Source organism: Aspergillus chevalieri, chromosome 3 (genome assembly GCF_016861735.1).
Source record: "Aspergillus chevalieri M1 DNA, chromosome 3, nearly complete sequence".
In the NCBI taxonomy this organism is placed as follows: Eukaryota; Fungi; Ascomycota; class Eurotiomycetes; order Eurotiales; family Aspergillaceae; genus Aspergillus; species Aspergillus chevalieri.
The window spans coordinates 1,252,376-1,266,951 of record NC_057364.1 but is presented as its reverse complement, the minus strand read 5'-3'; the positions used below and the strand labels follow the sequence as shown (position 1 = coordinate 1,266,951).

General features: G+C 51.3%; 6 protein-coding genes across 6 annotated transcripts; 3 read left to right on the top strand and 3 right to left on the bottom strand.

Moving 5' to 3' along the window:
* Nucleotides 1–40: 40 nt before the first annotated feature.
* ACHE_30466A (25S rRNA (uracil2843-N3)-methyltransferase) lies at nucleotides 41–1,213 on the top strand (the record flags this gene model as incomplete). Its single annotated transcript, XM_043277088.1, has 1 exon — nucleotides 41–1,213. The coding sequence occupies one exon, from the start codon at nucleotides 41–43 to the stop codon at nucleotides 1,211–1,213; it is 1,173 nt and encodes a 390-aa protein (XP_043135001.1).
* An 81-nt stretch (nucleotides 1,214–1,294) lies between these two features.
* Nucleotides 1,295–2,190, bottom strand: phb1 (prohibitin subunit PHB1; the record flags this gene model as incomplete). The annotated part of the gene is made up of 2 exons (XM_043277086.1): nucleotides 1,295–1,813; nucleotides 1,867–2,190. 2 exons carry the CDS (start codon nucleotides 2,188–2,190, stop codon nucleotides 1,295–1,297), a joined length of 843 nt encoding a protein of 280 aa, XP_043135000.1.
* Nucleotides 2,191–2,407: 217 nt separating this feature from the next.
* On the top strand, nucleotides 2,408–3,144 carry ACHE_30464A (ubiquinol--cytochrome-c reductase subunit 8; the record flags this gene model as incomplete). The annotated part of the gene is made up of 4 exons (XM_043277085.1): nucleotides 2,408–2,439; nucleotides 2,606–2,631; nucleotides 2,831–3,008; nucleotides 3,090–3,144. The coding sequence occupies 4 exons, from the start codon at nucleotides 2,408–2,410 to the stop codon at nucleotides 3,142–3,144; spliced, it is 291 nt and encodes a 96-aa protein (XP_043134999.1).
* Nucleotides 3,145–3,711: 567 nt separating this feature from the next.
* Nucleotides 3,712–4,998, top strand: SPE3 (spermidine synthase; the record flags this gene model as incomplete). The annotated part of the gene is made up of 4 exons (XM_043277084.1): nucleotides 3,712–3,850; nucleotides 3,911–4,091; nucleotides 4,151–4,536; nucleotides 4,718–4,998. 4 exons carry the CDS (start codon nucleotides 3,712–3,714, stop codon nucleotides 4,996–4,998), a joined length of 987 nt encoding a protein of 328 aa, XP_043134998.1.
* A 273-nt stretch (nucleotides 4,999–5,271) lies between these two features.
* tktA (transketolase tktA) lies at nucleotides 5,272–7,508 on the bottom strand (the record flags this gene model as incomplete). The annotated part of the gene is made up of 4 exons (XM_043277083.1): nucleotides 5,272–6,749; nucleotides 6,828–7,122; nucleotides 7,177–7,261; nucleotides 7,312–7,508. 4 exons carry the CDS (start codon nucleotides 7,506–7,508, stop codon nucleotides 5,272–5,274), a joined length of 2,055 nt encoding a protein of 684 aa, XP_043134997.1.
* A 1,600-nt stretch (nucleotides 7,509–9,108) lies between these two features.
* Nucleotides 9,109–11,844, bottom strand: ACHE_30461S (putative cell wall proline rich protein; the record flags this gene model as incomplete). Its single annotated transcript, XM_043277082.1, has 1 exon — nucleotides 9,109–11,844. The coding sequence occupies one exon, from the start codon at nucleotides 11,842–11,844 to the stop codon at nucleotides 9,109–9,111; it is 2,736 nt and encodes a 911-aa protein (XP_043134996.1).
* Nucleotides 11,845–14,576: the final 2,732 nt, after the last annotated feature.

The following is a 14,576-nucleotide window of genomic DNA, read 5'->3' as shown; positions in this document are numbered from 1 at the left end:
GCAAAACTCAATCAACTCCAACATCTTCGCGACAGCAAAAATGCCACACCGACCAGGTAACAAAAAGTCCAATCCGAATTCCTCCAAGAAACGAGCACCAGAGAAAAAGCCCCAAAGACAACATCAACTGCAACATCAGCGAGCCGAAGAAGAACCAACCCCCTTCGACAACCCCACCAACATCATCCCCCTCACCCTCCAACAACTCCTCCTAAACGTCTTCCAGTCCGCCCTCGTCCCAAACACCCCTGCCTCACAACATGACCAACAGAACCAGCGCGACACGAACGAAAACGAAGGAGAATTGGACCTGAAACCGCTCATCCAGACGATAAAATCGCACCTCTACAACCGCGACTTCGACTCGGCGTTCACGGATGCGAATGAGGAGTTACTGCGCGCGTATGCGCTGCGGTGGAGTGCTAGCCGGACACTTGGGTATGCGGGTGTTTTCAAGGCTGTTTTGGGTCTGCTCTCTGAGGGGAAGGAGGGGAGGAATGTTGATGGGCAGGTTGTGTGTATTGGGGGTGGTGCTGGGGCGGAGATTGTGGCGTTGGCGGGGGTTTGGAGGGATATTGTGACTGCGCCTACGGATGAGGGAGAGGGAAGGAGTACGGGATTGAAAGTGACAGCAGTAGATATCGCGGATTGGTCTGGTGTTGTTGGGAGGTTGGATGGTGCGATGCGGTCGCCCAAGGTGCTGGCGTCGAAGAGTCATCCTGCGCCGTTATTACCTGATGGCGGCGGGGATAAGTTCGGCGTCGCATTCCAGAAAGCTGATGTGCTTTCTCTTCCTGAAGAAGAGCTGAAATCCCTCTACGGCCAGGGAACAGTCATGGTAACGCTCATGTTCACACTGAATGAACTCTTTTCGACGTCCATAGCAAAAGCGACTGCGTTTTTACTACGCACGACCGACGTTGTCGAGCCAGGGACCCTGTTTCTTGTCGTGGATAGTCCGGGGAGTTATTCCAGTTTGTCACTGGGCAAGACTACAGATACAGGCGAGAAAGAGAAAGTGGAACGGAAGTATCCGATGAAGTTCCTGCTCGATCACACTCTGTTATCTGTTGCAGAGGGCAAATGGGAAAAGATCCTGTCGCAGGATTCGAGATGGTGGAGGAGAGATGCAGCACGGTTACACTATGATGTTGGCGAAGGGGCTGGGTTGGAGGATATGAGATTTCAGGTTCATCTTTATAGACGGCTGTAGACGTATTAAGATATGGAGATGCATGCTATTGCTACAGGTAGTTCATCTGAACGTAAACATAACACAGTTTTTTAAAACCCATTAACCCCTCAAGCCCAACAACAAGCTCGTGCTCTTTCCACCCTCCTTGCCCTCACCACCGGGCAAGTAAGTAACATTCGGGTTACTTGACAGCGTATTCGCAATTTCCTTGCTTGCATCAATCCTCCGAATCTCAATCAACCCACTTCCAGCCTTAGCCACCGCCTTGCTAATAATATCCGCACTCTCAGCTTCACCCTCCGCACGGATGACGTTTGCCTGCCGTTCCTGCTCGGCCCGCTCGACGATGAACCGTGCCCGCTCAGCGTCCTGCTGGGCAATCTGCTTCTGCTCGACAGCGCGGGTGAATTCCTTTCCAAAGGTCATGTGGGTGATGGAGACGTCTTCGAGGGCAATGTTGAACTGGGAGGCGCGCTTCATGAGGTCAGTTCGGATCCGGTTGGAGACGGCTTCACGTTGGGTAATGAGTTCGGCGGCGTCGAACTGGGCGACGATGGCTTTGAGGACTTCGTTGCCGATGGAGGGGAGGACACGTTCGTCGTAGTCAGTACCGTAGGACTGTCTTGTCAGCTTCATCGCCCTCTTGTGTTAGTTTCAGGGGAAAAGGTTACCTGGTAGATGGCCGGCAGCTTGGGAACATCAGGCCGGTGCAGAACTCTCAGCGTTAAGCTAACCATCTGCAAATCCTTACTCCCTGTTGTCGTCGAGATATTGCGCGGCTTCGTACGGACATCGTAGATAATAGCTCTCTGCAACCACGGAACCAGAAGATGCGTGCCCTCGTTGACCACTGTCTCCTGCACTCCCGACAATCGGTCGAAGATGACTGCCCGGGTTCCGCCGCGGACATCGTACAACGAGGCGTTGACGAGAGCCGCACCCGTAGCGACGGGGATGGCTAGACGGTAGAGGTTGTGTAGGGCGTTTGCAGCCATTGTGGGAGTGGTGGTGTGAATATAGGTGGGAGGAGTTGGTGATAATAGTACTCAGTAGATAAAAAGGTGATGTCGGACTTTCGCAGCGACCCGATCCGGACTAGCGCGGGTTGGCCAAACCTCCCAACTTCACCCGACCGCGATCTCTCTCTTTGCTCTACAACTCTTGCGCAGTACTACATCCTTCTTTTCCTCTCTTGTATTTACAATCGTCACAATGGTTGGCACTGCTGACGTTAAGAACGGAACGTGAGTTTTCTTTTCCTTGTCTCTTGTCCATTGCTTGCGCTGTAACGATTCAAGGGCTCCGGCACCAATGAACAGCCGTCATTTATAAGCGCTTTTGAACAAGACGATATGGACATTTTAATTGTGCTATATGAATGATCTGATGCTGACATTTTGTCCCCTGCAGTTACATTGGCCCCTGGGGTGCCCTTGGTACGTGACTAGCTTCATCTGATCCCTCATTACCTCCGGACCAGCCTACACCATACCCGAAACTCTTCATAAACCACGAGCTACTCGGTGCATTTCTTTCGATTCCCAATGCTCTACATACGCTATCCGGCACTCACACAATTCCACGTGCAATGCTATATGTAATGCCACAAGTCAGCATACTAATCTGACATAACAGGCTGCCCTACGCCCCAGCGGATCGCTACCTACTCCCTCTCTGCCAACCGCCAGAGACCTCTTGCCGGTGCCTTCCACAGCGCCATCTTCAACACCTTCCGTCGTTTCCGTCACCAGGTTCTCTATGTGGCCCCTCCGTTCTTGATCGCTTACGCCACCATGAACTGGGCTGTTGAGAGGTACGTCCCATCCCTGTGCCCGGACCGCGTGTGACGAGGATTGGAATTGCGAAAATTAGATGCTAATGGCAATGCGCACAGAAACGAGTACCTCAACTCGAAGCCCGGCCGTCTCCTCGAGGGTGGTGACGAGTAAATGCGTTGATACATGGATATAGCCTGTGAGGGTATTTCAGGAGACAGGAATTGCATTGTACAGTACCTACTAGAAAGCAATTGAGTCTTGGGATCTTACTTTCCTCTTCTTCATTATGATTCTGCGGCTTAATATTCCGGAGTCGCAGTGTCGGGCACTTCAATTGGTCCAATCAGCATCGAGGGATTAGCCATTGAGAATGCGTAGAGAATGCGATTTTAAGAGACCATGGTTGCGATTTGTATCTGTATCCTGCAGTGTTTGCTTATCTAGAGGATGTGGCATAGCTGGATGCTTCTATTGTACGGAATAGGGTGTAGTATGTATGACAGGAGAAGGTTATAATTTTTGTCACGGCCTCAATTGACCGAAGTAGTCATGGTGTATTCAATTCGGTCAATTCACTTGTATACCTCTATTTTTTCACTTGTATACCTCTATTTTTAACTATATTATACCCTATAAGTAGTGAGTAGTGAAGTCCCATACCACCATAGTACACCAGACCCCACCCCCACTGCGGAAAACTCTTCGCTTTTTTCCTCCGCGTCTTTTTTTCCTCTTTTTATGCGCCTTTCTTCCTCCCCTCTCTTTTCTTCTTTTCGTCTTCGCAGTTTTCCTTTGCGTCGGTTTAATTCTTCTTTCCCTCCTAATCACCGTCTCCTATCCACCAAAATGAGCGAAATCACCCACCCCACCATCAAGGGTACCCCGCCTTCCCTCCCTCTACTAGGATAATAAGACGGATACTGACTAGCGAGAAAAGATGGCTGGTTCTCCGAGCAGTCCGGCATGTGGCCCGGTCAGGCCATGAACCTCAAGGTCAACCAGATCCTGCACCACGAGAAGTCCAAGTACCAGGATGTGCTCGTCTTCGAGAGCAGCGACTACGGCACCGTCCTCGTGCTCGACAATGTCATCCAGTGCACTGAGCGTGATGAGTTCTCGTACGCTCCCCTCCCCATTATACCGCTCAGTCCAAATACAGGGGGCTGATGAAGAACAGCTACCAAGAAATGATCACCCACCTCGCCATGAACGCCCACCCCAACCCCAAGAAGGTCCTCGTCATCGGTGGCGGCGACGGCGGCGTCCTCCGCGAAGTTGTCAAGCACGAGTCCGTCAAGGAGGCTATCCTGTGCGACATCGACGAGGCCGTCATCCGCGTCTCCAAGAAGTACCTCCCCGGCATGAGCATCGGCTTCCAGCACCCCAACGTCGGTGTGCACGTGGGCGATGGCTTCGAATTCCTCAAGAACCGCCAGAACGAGTTTGATGTTATCATCACCGACAGCTCGGACCCGGAGGGTCCTGCGGAGAGTCTTTTCCAAAAGCCGTACTTTGAGTTGTTGAGAGATGCGTTGAGGGATGGGGGTGTTATCACCACGCAAGGTTGTTCGTCGCCTTTCTTTTGTCTACACTTTACCCCTTTCTCTCTTTTTTTATATACCCCTCCCCAAGTCATAATCCACACATAAATTCCAGATGAAAGAAAGCTAACCTGCCCCGCGCAAAACCACCCCGACCTTTCCCCCAGGAAAGCTCGGCTGGTTGACGCATTTCCACCCTATAGCCGAAAACCAATGGCTCCACCTCTCTCTCATCGCCGACCTCCGCAAGGCCTGCAAGGAGGTCTTCCCCGTTGCCGAATACGCCTACACCACCATCCCCACCTACCCGTCGGGCCAGATCGGCTTCATGGTGTGCTGCAAGGACCCCAAGCGCAATGTGCGCGAGCCTGTTCGCAGCTGGTCGCGTGAGGAGGAGGAGCGGCTGTGCCGGTACTATAACTCGGATATCCACCGGGCTGCGTTTGTGTTGCCGAACTTTGCGCGCAAGGCGTTGCAGTCGTAGATTTCTTCTTTCCTGAGGTCTGAATGAATGGATGGACATAGATGATTGATGGATGGATGATAAAATGTTTAGTTATTTATGCAATTGATGTTGATACCTGGATCAGGATCTTCTTACTACAATAAGTAGACAACTTGTATGAATGAAATCGTATTTTTGTTCATCCTCTAGTTCTCGGATGATATCAAGTTTCATAAATCACTAGATCTGCATTTTACCATAACCCATTAAATAAAAAAGCACAACAAAAGAAAAGACATCAACATGCTAACTTTACAGAATCTGCTGGAAAGCACGGTTGATAGGCGAGCGCACAGAGTGACCCTTGTAGAAGTCAATGGTGGCAAGAGCGCGCTTGCTAATGCCCTCAGGGGTGAACTCGAACTTCTCGTACACCTGCTTGTAAGGAGCAGAGGCACCGAAGCGGTTGAGACCGAACTGCTCGTGCGAGTAGCGCTCCCAGCCCATGGTCGAGGCAGCCTCGATAGACAGGACGGGGATGCCGTCGGGGAGAACCTGGAGCTTGTACTCCTTGGGCTGAGCGTCGAAGACCTCAAAGCAAGGAGCGGAGACGACACGGGCAACAACGCCGTGCTTCTCTTTGAGGGAGGTGGCGGCGTCGATGGCGATGCTGACCTCGGAACCGGTGGAGATCAGAGTGACAGCAGCGTTGGGGGCATCGACGGCGACGTAGGCACCCTTGATGGCGGACTCAATGGTCGAGTTCTCCAGCTGGGGCAGGTTCTGACGGGTGAGGGCGAGGATGGAGGGGGTGTGCTTGGAGGTCAGAGCCATGTAGTAGGCAGCGCTGGTCTCGTTGCCGTCGGCGGGACGCCAGACCATGCAGTTGGGGAGGGCACGGAAGTGAGTGAGGGTCTCAATAGGCTGGTGGGTAGGACCGTCCTCACCCAGACCGATGGAGTCGTGGGTAGCGACGTGGATGACACGGACGCGAGAGAGGGCCGAGAGACGGACGGCACCGGCAGCGTAGGAGACAAAGTTCAGGAAGGTACCGGAGGCGGGGATAACGGTACCGTAGGCAGCGAGACCGTTCATGACGGCAGCCATGGCGTGCTCACGAACACCGTAGCGCAGGTAGCGGCCGGACCACTCACCAATACCGTACTCAGGGGGCTGGAAGTCGACGGCGTTCTTCCAGCGGGTGTTGTTGGAGCCAGTCAAGTCAGCAGAGCCAGAGACGAGCTCGGGGATGACGTCGTGGATCTTCTCAAGGACAGCCTCGCTCAGCTTACGAGAAGCAATGGCAGCGTCGCTGGGCTTGTAGGTGGGGAGGCTCTTCTCCCATCCCTCGGGGAGCTTGCCAGAGAGACGGCGGACGAGGTCATCGTGCTCAGCCTTGTGCTCAGAGGCGTACTTCTGGAGGAGCTGGTTCCACTCCTGCTCCTTAGCAGCACCCTCGGCGGCGTGCTGGTGGTAGAGGTCATAGACCTGTTGGGGAACGACGAAGCTCTCCTCGGGGTTGAAACCGAAGAGCGACTTGACACCCTGGCAGTCGTCGGCCTTGAGGGGGTTACCGTGGACACCACCGGTACCCTGGAGCTTGGAACCGAAACCAATGGTGGTAGTGAGCTTGATGACGGAGGGCTTGTCAGTGACCTGCTGGCACTCGCGGATGGCAGCCTCGATGGCTTCAAGGTCGTTGTCACCGTCCTTGACGTGGACGGTGTGCCAGCCGTAGGCCTCGTAGCGCTTCATAACGTCCTCGGTGAAGGCGCACTTGGTGTCACCATCTACTCAATTAGCCTCTCTCTCTCTCTCTCTCTCTCTCTCTCTCTCTCTCTCTCTTTTAGGGGAATAAGGATACATACCAATGGAAATACCGTTGTCATCGTAGATGGTGATGAGGTTACCAAGCTTCAAGTGACCGGCCATAGAGGCAGCCTCGCTGGCAACACCCTCCATAGCACAGCCGTCACCGAAGAAGCAGTAGGTGTAGTTGTTGAAGAGGTCATAGCCGGGCTTATTAAAGGTACCAGCAGCCTGGGCCTGGGCAATGGCAAGACCAACAGCGTTGGCGAAACCCTGACCAAGAGGACCAGTGGTGACCTCAATACCGGGGGTGTCGTGAGCTTCGGGGTGACCGGGGGTCTTGCTGTCGAGTTGCTGCAGGAGTCAGTATAGCTATATTCATTGAATTGGGTTGAATGAGTAACATACACGGAAGTTCTTCAGGTCATCCATTGAGAGGTCGTAGCCGAAGAGGTGGAGGAGGGCATATTGGAGCATGCAGCCGTGACCGTTGCTGATATGGTTAGCATCACCTACAACTTCTGACCTATAGGGGAGGCGTACGAAAGGACAAAACGGTCCCGGTTGGCCCAGTCAGGGTTCTTGGGGTTGAAGTTCATGAATTTGTTGAAGAGGACGTGGGAAACGGGGGCCATGCCCATAGGAGCACCGGGGTGACCCGAGTTGGCCTTGAAGGTAGCATCGACCGCAAGGGTACGGATGGTGTTGATGGCCAATGTGTCAACTTCGGAGTACGGCATGATGGCGGCTGTTGTTGTTAGCTAACCGACTGAAGATGCTGGGAGTGAAGAGGAGCAGATAGAGGATATTCAGAGGAGGGGATTGTATCAGAATGACAACACACGAGGGGCAACGTACTTGTTCCTTGTGATCACCGCTTTGAAAAAAGAATTGACAGCCACAGAAACAATTGCAGCTGATCACAAAGAGAAAGAGGATGAAGAGAAGAGAATATAAAAGAGAGAAGAGGAGAAAAGAAAAGAAAAGAGAACAGAGATGGAGGGGTCCGAAGGCGGTGGTGGTTACTAAGTGGGGGATGATGTCGGTGGGGCTTCACCGGTGTGCAGCATAACTACGGAGTACTGCTACGGAGTACTGTACGGATGTAGCACTGTACTATGCTGAACGGATACATTGCAGAGATCGAGATAGTAGTTATGAAGAGTCAATCAGTTGAATACGGACATGCTATAGTACACACTATTCAATATCTTCATACACTGTCAAACTGATATCACACCCATGACAGTTTGCCGTAAACGGCAATTGACCTCAGTCTCATATCCGCCGATGAGATCTAGGCCAAAAAAAACATGAGAATTCTATCCTGACCTAACGTCCGCATATCTCGGCACATACCATAGATCATTATACAGCCTCTCGCCTCACAACACCTGATCACGAGTGCACATCGGAGACTTTGCTGAAGTGATGCGGAATTCCCTTCTCCGATGTCTTCTGTCAAACAGTCGCCGACATCTCCGTTCCGGAGGACGTTGCTCCGCGGGCCGCCAGCCGCCGGCTTGACTAAGCGAGCCATTTTGAAAGAGACAGACATAGAGAGAGGAATGGGAGAGAGAAAATACTGCAGAAGGAACAGTAGCATAAACACCAGTCATCGATCAGCAGGGAATGTACAATTTTGCCGTCGGTTTCGCCATTCACGGCAATCCGATCCATGCCTCAGGCATACAGATCATCCGAGACGGATAGAATCTCCTTATCCATAGCCTATATATATACCGACGTTTACCCAGGATTGATCGCTACTAGCGTGCAATGCTGATTCATTCTCGAGGAATCTAAATTGAACATATTCCAGGTTAACGCATCCAATTCATCAGAATGCCCTCGCTATCTCTAATAGATACCCCTCATTCAGATCAAATTGAGGATGGTCAAATGAAAAGAGAAGAAGTAAAAAGTCCGCCTCTAAAAGAAAGTTAAGAAAAGTAAAAAGCAAAGGATTGCAAAATGCCAGCCGCCAAAAAAGAAAGAAGAGAGAAAAAAAAAAGTAGAAAGCGAGAGTCAAGAGTTGTAAAAAGAATGCTCAATAATCGCATCCAATGGATCAATAACCAGACATTAAAGAGAGACAAGAAAATATTGAAAGATAGGACAAGCTCATATCCTTACGCTTGCTAAAAACGTTCCAGAAAAAGAAATTCGTAAGTTTTCTCAACCAAAAAATTGTCAAGATCGAAGAAAAGTCAGAGAAGTCGAAGATGCAGCAGGTCCTTGGATGAGAAGGAAGACTATGTACAAGTGTGTAGGTGTCGAAGCCAAATGATGAAAACCGTAAACGGACATGCGATGGTAGATGGAATTAGATTATGTAGGTCATTGGTCGGTATCCCCGTGATGCTTTTCTTTATCTTTCGTTCTCCAAAAATGCTTGAGTCGACCTATCCCCCGGCCTTTCTTTTTGCCCTTTTCAGGCACATCTCCCGGGGGTTTCTCCTCGTAGCTCAGCTTGCTCCTTTCGTTAGCATGGGGACCAACAACAAGCTTGGATAAACTGGCAAGACTGGATCTCTTCGCAGCATGTGATGCGCTGGTTCGACGATGCACAGCCGCGGAAAATGACGCTGCGCGATCTGAGGAGCCGCGACGAGGGAAAAAGGTGGCGGAAAATCGTTGTAAGGGATTCGTGGAGGTCGAAGTACTGCTCGTCAAAGATGGTACGTCCTCAACCGACCCGTGGGGGAACTCTGCCGACATATTATTATAAGGTGGTATAAAGAAGTTGCGGTCCATCGTCGAAGGTGTCGTTACTGAACGTGGACCGTCAGGCGGCGAGTTGGTGAAAATAGGAGATGGGAACCCCGAGGTCGGTTGGGAAGAGCCACCATGTAGCGAGAACGGTGGAATATTAGGAACCAAATCAACGGGGGATGTCGATGGCCGTTTATCGGCAGGTAAGAAGCGAGGCGAGACATCAGGGCTGGGGGGAGCAGGTGCGCGGTTATGTTGCCAGCTTTCCTGCCTGATAACATCAACAGGAGTACGTGGCGGGTTCGCAAACGGGTTTCTGGCGCTATGCACTTGCTCCGCAACCTTTCCTTGTTCAAAGCGCTCATTGTCAAGGTTGTTCCACAGGGGTGCAGCAACCTGAGCCGGTACGTTCCCCTGGATTCCCAGCCCCTCTGCGCGAGGCCCTTCCTCTTCCGCAGGCTGTTGTGTGACCGTATCGGAGCTATCCTTGTTACTAGTTGAGGGTTCATCCGAGTAGATAACCGAACCAGCCTGGGACACTCGTCGCTCCTCCTCTGGCGAGGGTTCGCTGGTAGCAGCCAAGAAGGCATCCTCCTCCTCCTCATAGAAAACATCAGGGTTTTCCAGAGTAGAGTTGGTAGTCAACCGATGGTTACCCAGGGCACCGCGGTCAAACGGGGGCATTTCTGGGGCACTCTCCGCGCGGCGATGGTAACGCATTTCGGGACCAACGAATTCACCACGTCGCCCGCCACTGTACATGCGCTTCGTTGCAGCGGAAAAGCTACTTCCAGCAGTTTGCCCAGCATTCATGTCGGGAGTATTGAACGGACCAAGCGCGGCATCCAGATCGATGACCGGAGTCAGCGTATCATTTGGGAGATCTTGTTCATAGAAGCTCCTTGGTTTCCACGAACTTTCGAGCGATGGCGCAGGTTGCGGCACCCCGGGATCAGCGGGAGGAGGGTTTGCTGGTGTTTCAGTATTCGTGGGTGCCCGAAGAACAACCATATTATCATCGTCAAAGTCCACATCCAAGCCCGAACCTAGTTCCGAGTTCGTCCTGGTGAGCAGAGGGGGCACAGGGCTGTTGTCCTCCAAGGCTTCCTTCTTTGACGGATTCCGTTTACCCTTTCCACGCGTCAGAATGGAGCCAGCCCACGACCGCACCTTCTTCTTCCTCGCCTTCGACTTGGATTTCTTTTTCGAGGGCTGCTCTGCGAATTCTTCATGGTTTTCAGTAGTAGAGGTGTCCGAGTCATCATCGGAGGAGGAAGAACGTCCGGACAAATCAGACAAATGAGCATCTTCGTTTGCGTGGTTCTTTTTCTTCAAGGCAGCATCCAGTAATCCAGACGATAAGCTCTTGTGGCGCGTATGGCCGGTGGATAAAAGAGGTCGTTTCGATTGCGTACCGTTGCCGGCTGCGCCGCTGCTGCTCTGATCAAATAACCACGATGCATCAGCGGTTTTTGGTCTAACGCGGGGCTTTTCGTCGTTGGATGGCGATATCTCAATGGCTGGAGGCCCACTATTTCTAGTAGCCTGTTCCGGTTGAATTGCGGGCGTGGGTGTCTCCGCTGGTACAGCTGAAGAGGGGAGCTGCTCAGGAGCAAGAAGGCCACCGGGAACTGGGAGGTTAGGATGAGATGCAGATGTTCCACCTGCAGGGGATGCAGGAGGTGAGCATCGAGACAGACTGGTAGCCGAATGAGACATCGGCCGTGGGATCTCATCGAACGTGGGATTATCCCGTTTCCTATCCGCGGGGACAACAGGAGCGCTACCAACGGTGGGTTGCATGTTCAATGCGTTGGAAATCGCGGTGAGATCGACACTTGACACAGCTGCTGAGCGACGATGGGCATGACGGCCGCGCTTTCCTGGACCACCGGCACTGAAACCTGGCCCCGGCGCGGGGAGTTTCTCCGGACATTGCAGGGGTTTCTCGTCCTTCGTCTGATTCGTCTCTGCTACTGGCGGGGTCACCAGACGATCACCACCCACGAATTCGCTAGGTCGCCGACGATGCCCGGCTGGCCTATTCGTCGACGGGCCAGTCGGGGAGTGTTGTGGTGAAGGTTGAGACGCCTGAACGGAACCCGGGTTGAAAGAGAATGCGGGAAGCGATGGAGGAGTACGAGGGCCCCGAGATCCCAGAATCGCAGGGGATGTTGCTGGAGGAGGAATGCTCTTGGAATGATCCGGGTCGCGTGCCGGGAAAACGAACGGAGGGTTAGGAAACGGCCCCGACATACTCAAATTGCGACGGTTGTGTTGGAAAACCTGATGGGGGGACGAATGGAAATCCTGGGAAACCATGGTGGAATGGGACGGCGGAGGCAAGGAAATAGACGCCATGGTGGCAGTGAATACAATCAGACCCCGTGATGGACAAGGCTCACATGCACGGGGACCTCCAGACCAAAGTGACTTTCCAGCGGAAGGGGAGGGAACGGAAAGCCCGGAAATGTCTGGAGGTCTTCAAAATCGCAGAAATACCATTGAACGTCCACCGGGAAAAAAATCCTGGGAATGGACCTGGCTGTGATTCCTCCTTTCCGGCACAGATCGATCAACAATCCAAACCAACCAGCTGGGGGCAGTCCGGATAAGGAATCCAACGGGGTTGATGGGCGAATTTCCAAGGAATTAGTTTATTCTATTGTCGAGAAGCGTAGAGATAGGATAAAAGCGATAGCGTAAGTATATAGAGTGGGAGTGTTGGAACCGGCCAGTATTTGTTTTTTTTTTTTCTTTCAAGGCACACGAATCAGGAGATTGAGTTTTCTAAGGAGCGGACGGCCACAAAATGGGCCAGAAGAAGAAAAGGAAGAAAACGGAGTGAATAAAAAGCGGACGGGGAGAGGAAGAAAAAAAGAGAAGAGAGTTCAAAAAGGTGGAGATAAAAAAGAGAGGAAGAGGAAGTAAAAAAGGAAGGGAGAGAGAGAGAGGAATGGAGGAGAGGAAGAGTCGAGAAGAGAGGAGTCTGTGAATACAATACCGTTGCCGCGTATTGGTCGGTAACACTGTGTTACTAGCGTCTGCCACTGGGCCCACCCCCATGATTCATCATCTGATTCACTGTAGCTTATTGGATGGGGCTGACAGTGGACCGCCAAGACCGTCGGCGGTTGGTGCTCGGATCGGCGATGCGGAGTATTTTATCAGGTACCATACATGCAAATACTGCTGAGTACCTGCGTGTACAGAGTGTTCTGATGTTATTACAGAGTACTGGCACAAGTACAAGTGTGAGTAGAGAAGGCTATGCACTATTATACAATTGAAGTTATGGCACGCTATGTATATGCACTATGGACATATAACAGACACGGACAGGCCCTGACATCATGACCACCATAGAGTGTCGGGCTTAATCTGCGATCCTCCAATTAACTCGAGCTGTTCCATGGTTGACAATTTTCTCGAACAGCGGTGTCCTCTACGGAGTACAAGTATGTATGACGATAATAGCGCCTCTGATATTGGCTCTGATATAGTAGAATAAGTAATCATCTATATAGTACTACTTGTGGAGTTGAGGAGACCGTGGGTGTTAAGTACCCTTACATCCAAAGCCATCAATAACGCCAAATACATGCGCATACAGATGGAGCCCACGACTTGGCAGAAACACTGCAAGGACACTGCAAGGCGAGGCATTATCCCATCATCGCAGGTGTCAGATAGAATATTTCTCCTATATCTTGTCCTTCTCAATGTCTCTTATTGTGCGTCTCATTGTACAATGGCTCGTACTAATGCTTTGTACTCTGTACTATATGAACGAGCTGAAAATGGATGATCGACTGGCAATAATACGCAATATTACGATGCCTGTAATGTTGCTGCATCCAACCCAAAACGGTGAAACACATGGCTCGTTCGCCCCCTGCAGTAAGGAAATCCCCCAATCAGGATGCGGAATCCTTAATCTGATGGCATAATTTATGCATGGCACCTGGTCTGTGCTGTGTATACAAAAAAAGAATAAAGAATACTTGAACGAGTGAAAAGTGCAATATGCAGAGTATTAAGGAATAGCTACTCAGATTGAAAGCTATTTATTCCTCAAACACCAGAATGACATGTCCATAACTTCATAACTTCCTTGTGCGCATTAAGCGCCGAGTACTCCGTACAGATGATTCAGGCAGCGCTTCGGAGTATGGATACTCCAAACCATAACCAGTTCCTTCGACGATCCGGGGAGCTCCCACATTTGAGGCGTGCTAATGTCGCTGGCCGTATCTTGTCCTGATAGTTGGTCGACCAATGCTAGTCATGCAACTAGGACCTTGACTCGAAAGGGCAATTCTGCAATCCATTGAACACCCATCCAGATCACAGGCTGAAACCTAGCATAGCGCTTTGAAGCGATGCAAAAGTTCGCCGTGAAGCACAGCCCCATGTTTGAAGTCTGTTTGGGGCTTCGGCCCGTCTGATCGTTAGGGACGGACTTCGGAGTTTCGTTATTTCCCGCGCCAGTCGGGCTGGTGCATTTGTATGCCCCCTTTTTTAGATCATCGCAAATTTGGATTTGTCGCTCTGAATTGCTGCCGCTATGCAGCTCCATATTGGATGATTTGTAACTTGCATTGCGCTCAACAAGGCCCCGAGAACTTTACCTCTAAGCGCCGGAGCAATCGGCAGCTAGTACGTTCAAGTATCAGCGCAGGATGCATGTCATTCAGCTGCACATATGACAGCCACACATAGTCCACCATAGTAATGCACATGAATCTCGTACTATCGGCAATAGAAGCGCCGAATCATACCAGCAACCAGCTGTCAATAATGCCAAGGGATCGAAACAAGGACCAACTGTTTGACTGACCCCCCTTTGGTTCGTTTGACTGCACAAGAAAAAAACAATACAAGGATCCTCTCATCCCCCGCTCATTCCATCCCTCCGTTGACACATTTCATTCGGATTTGAGTATTCTAATCGCGTCCATTCCTGTCATGTCCATGCCTCCGTGATTCTGCACGGAGGCTTTGAGCCTATTTCTATTTATTTATTGTAATCTACTTTCATAAAATGACGGAGAGGACTATTGATACACTAACTGTATTGAGGCAAGCGAGAT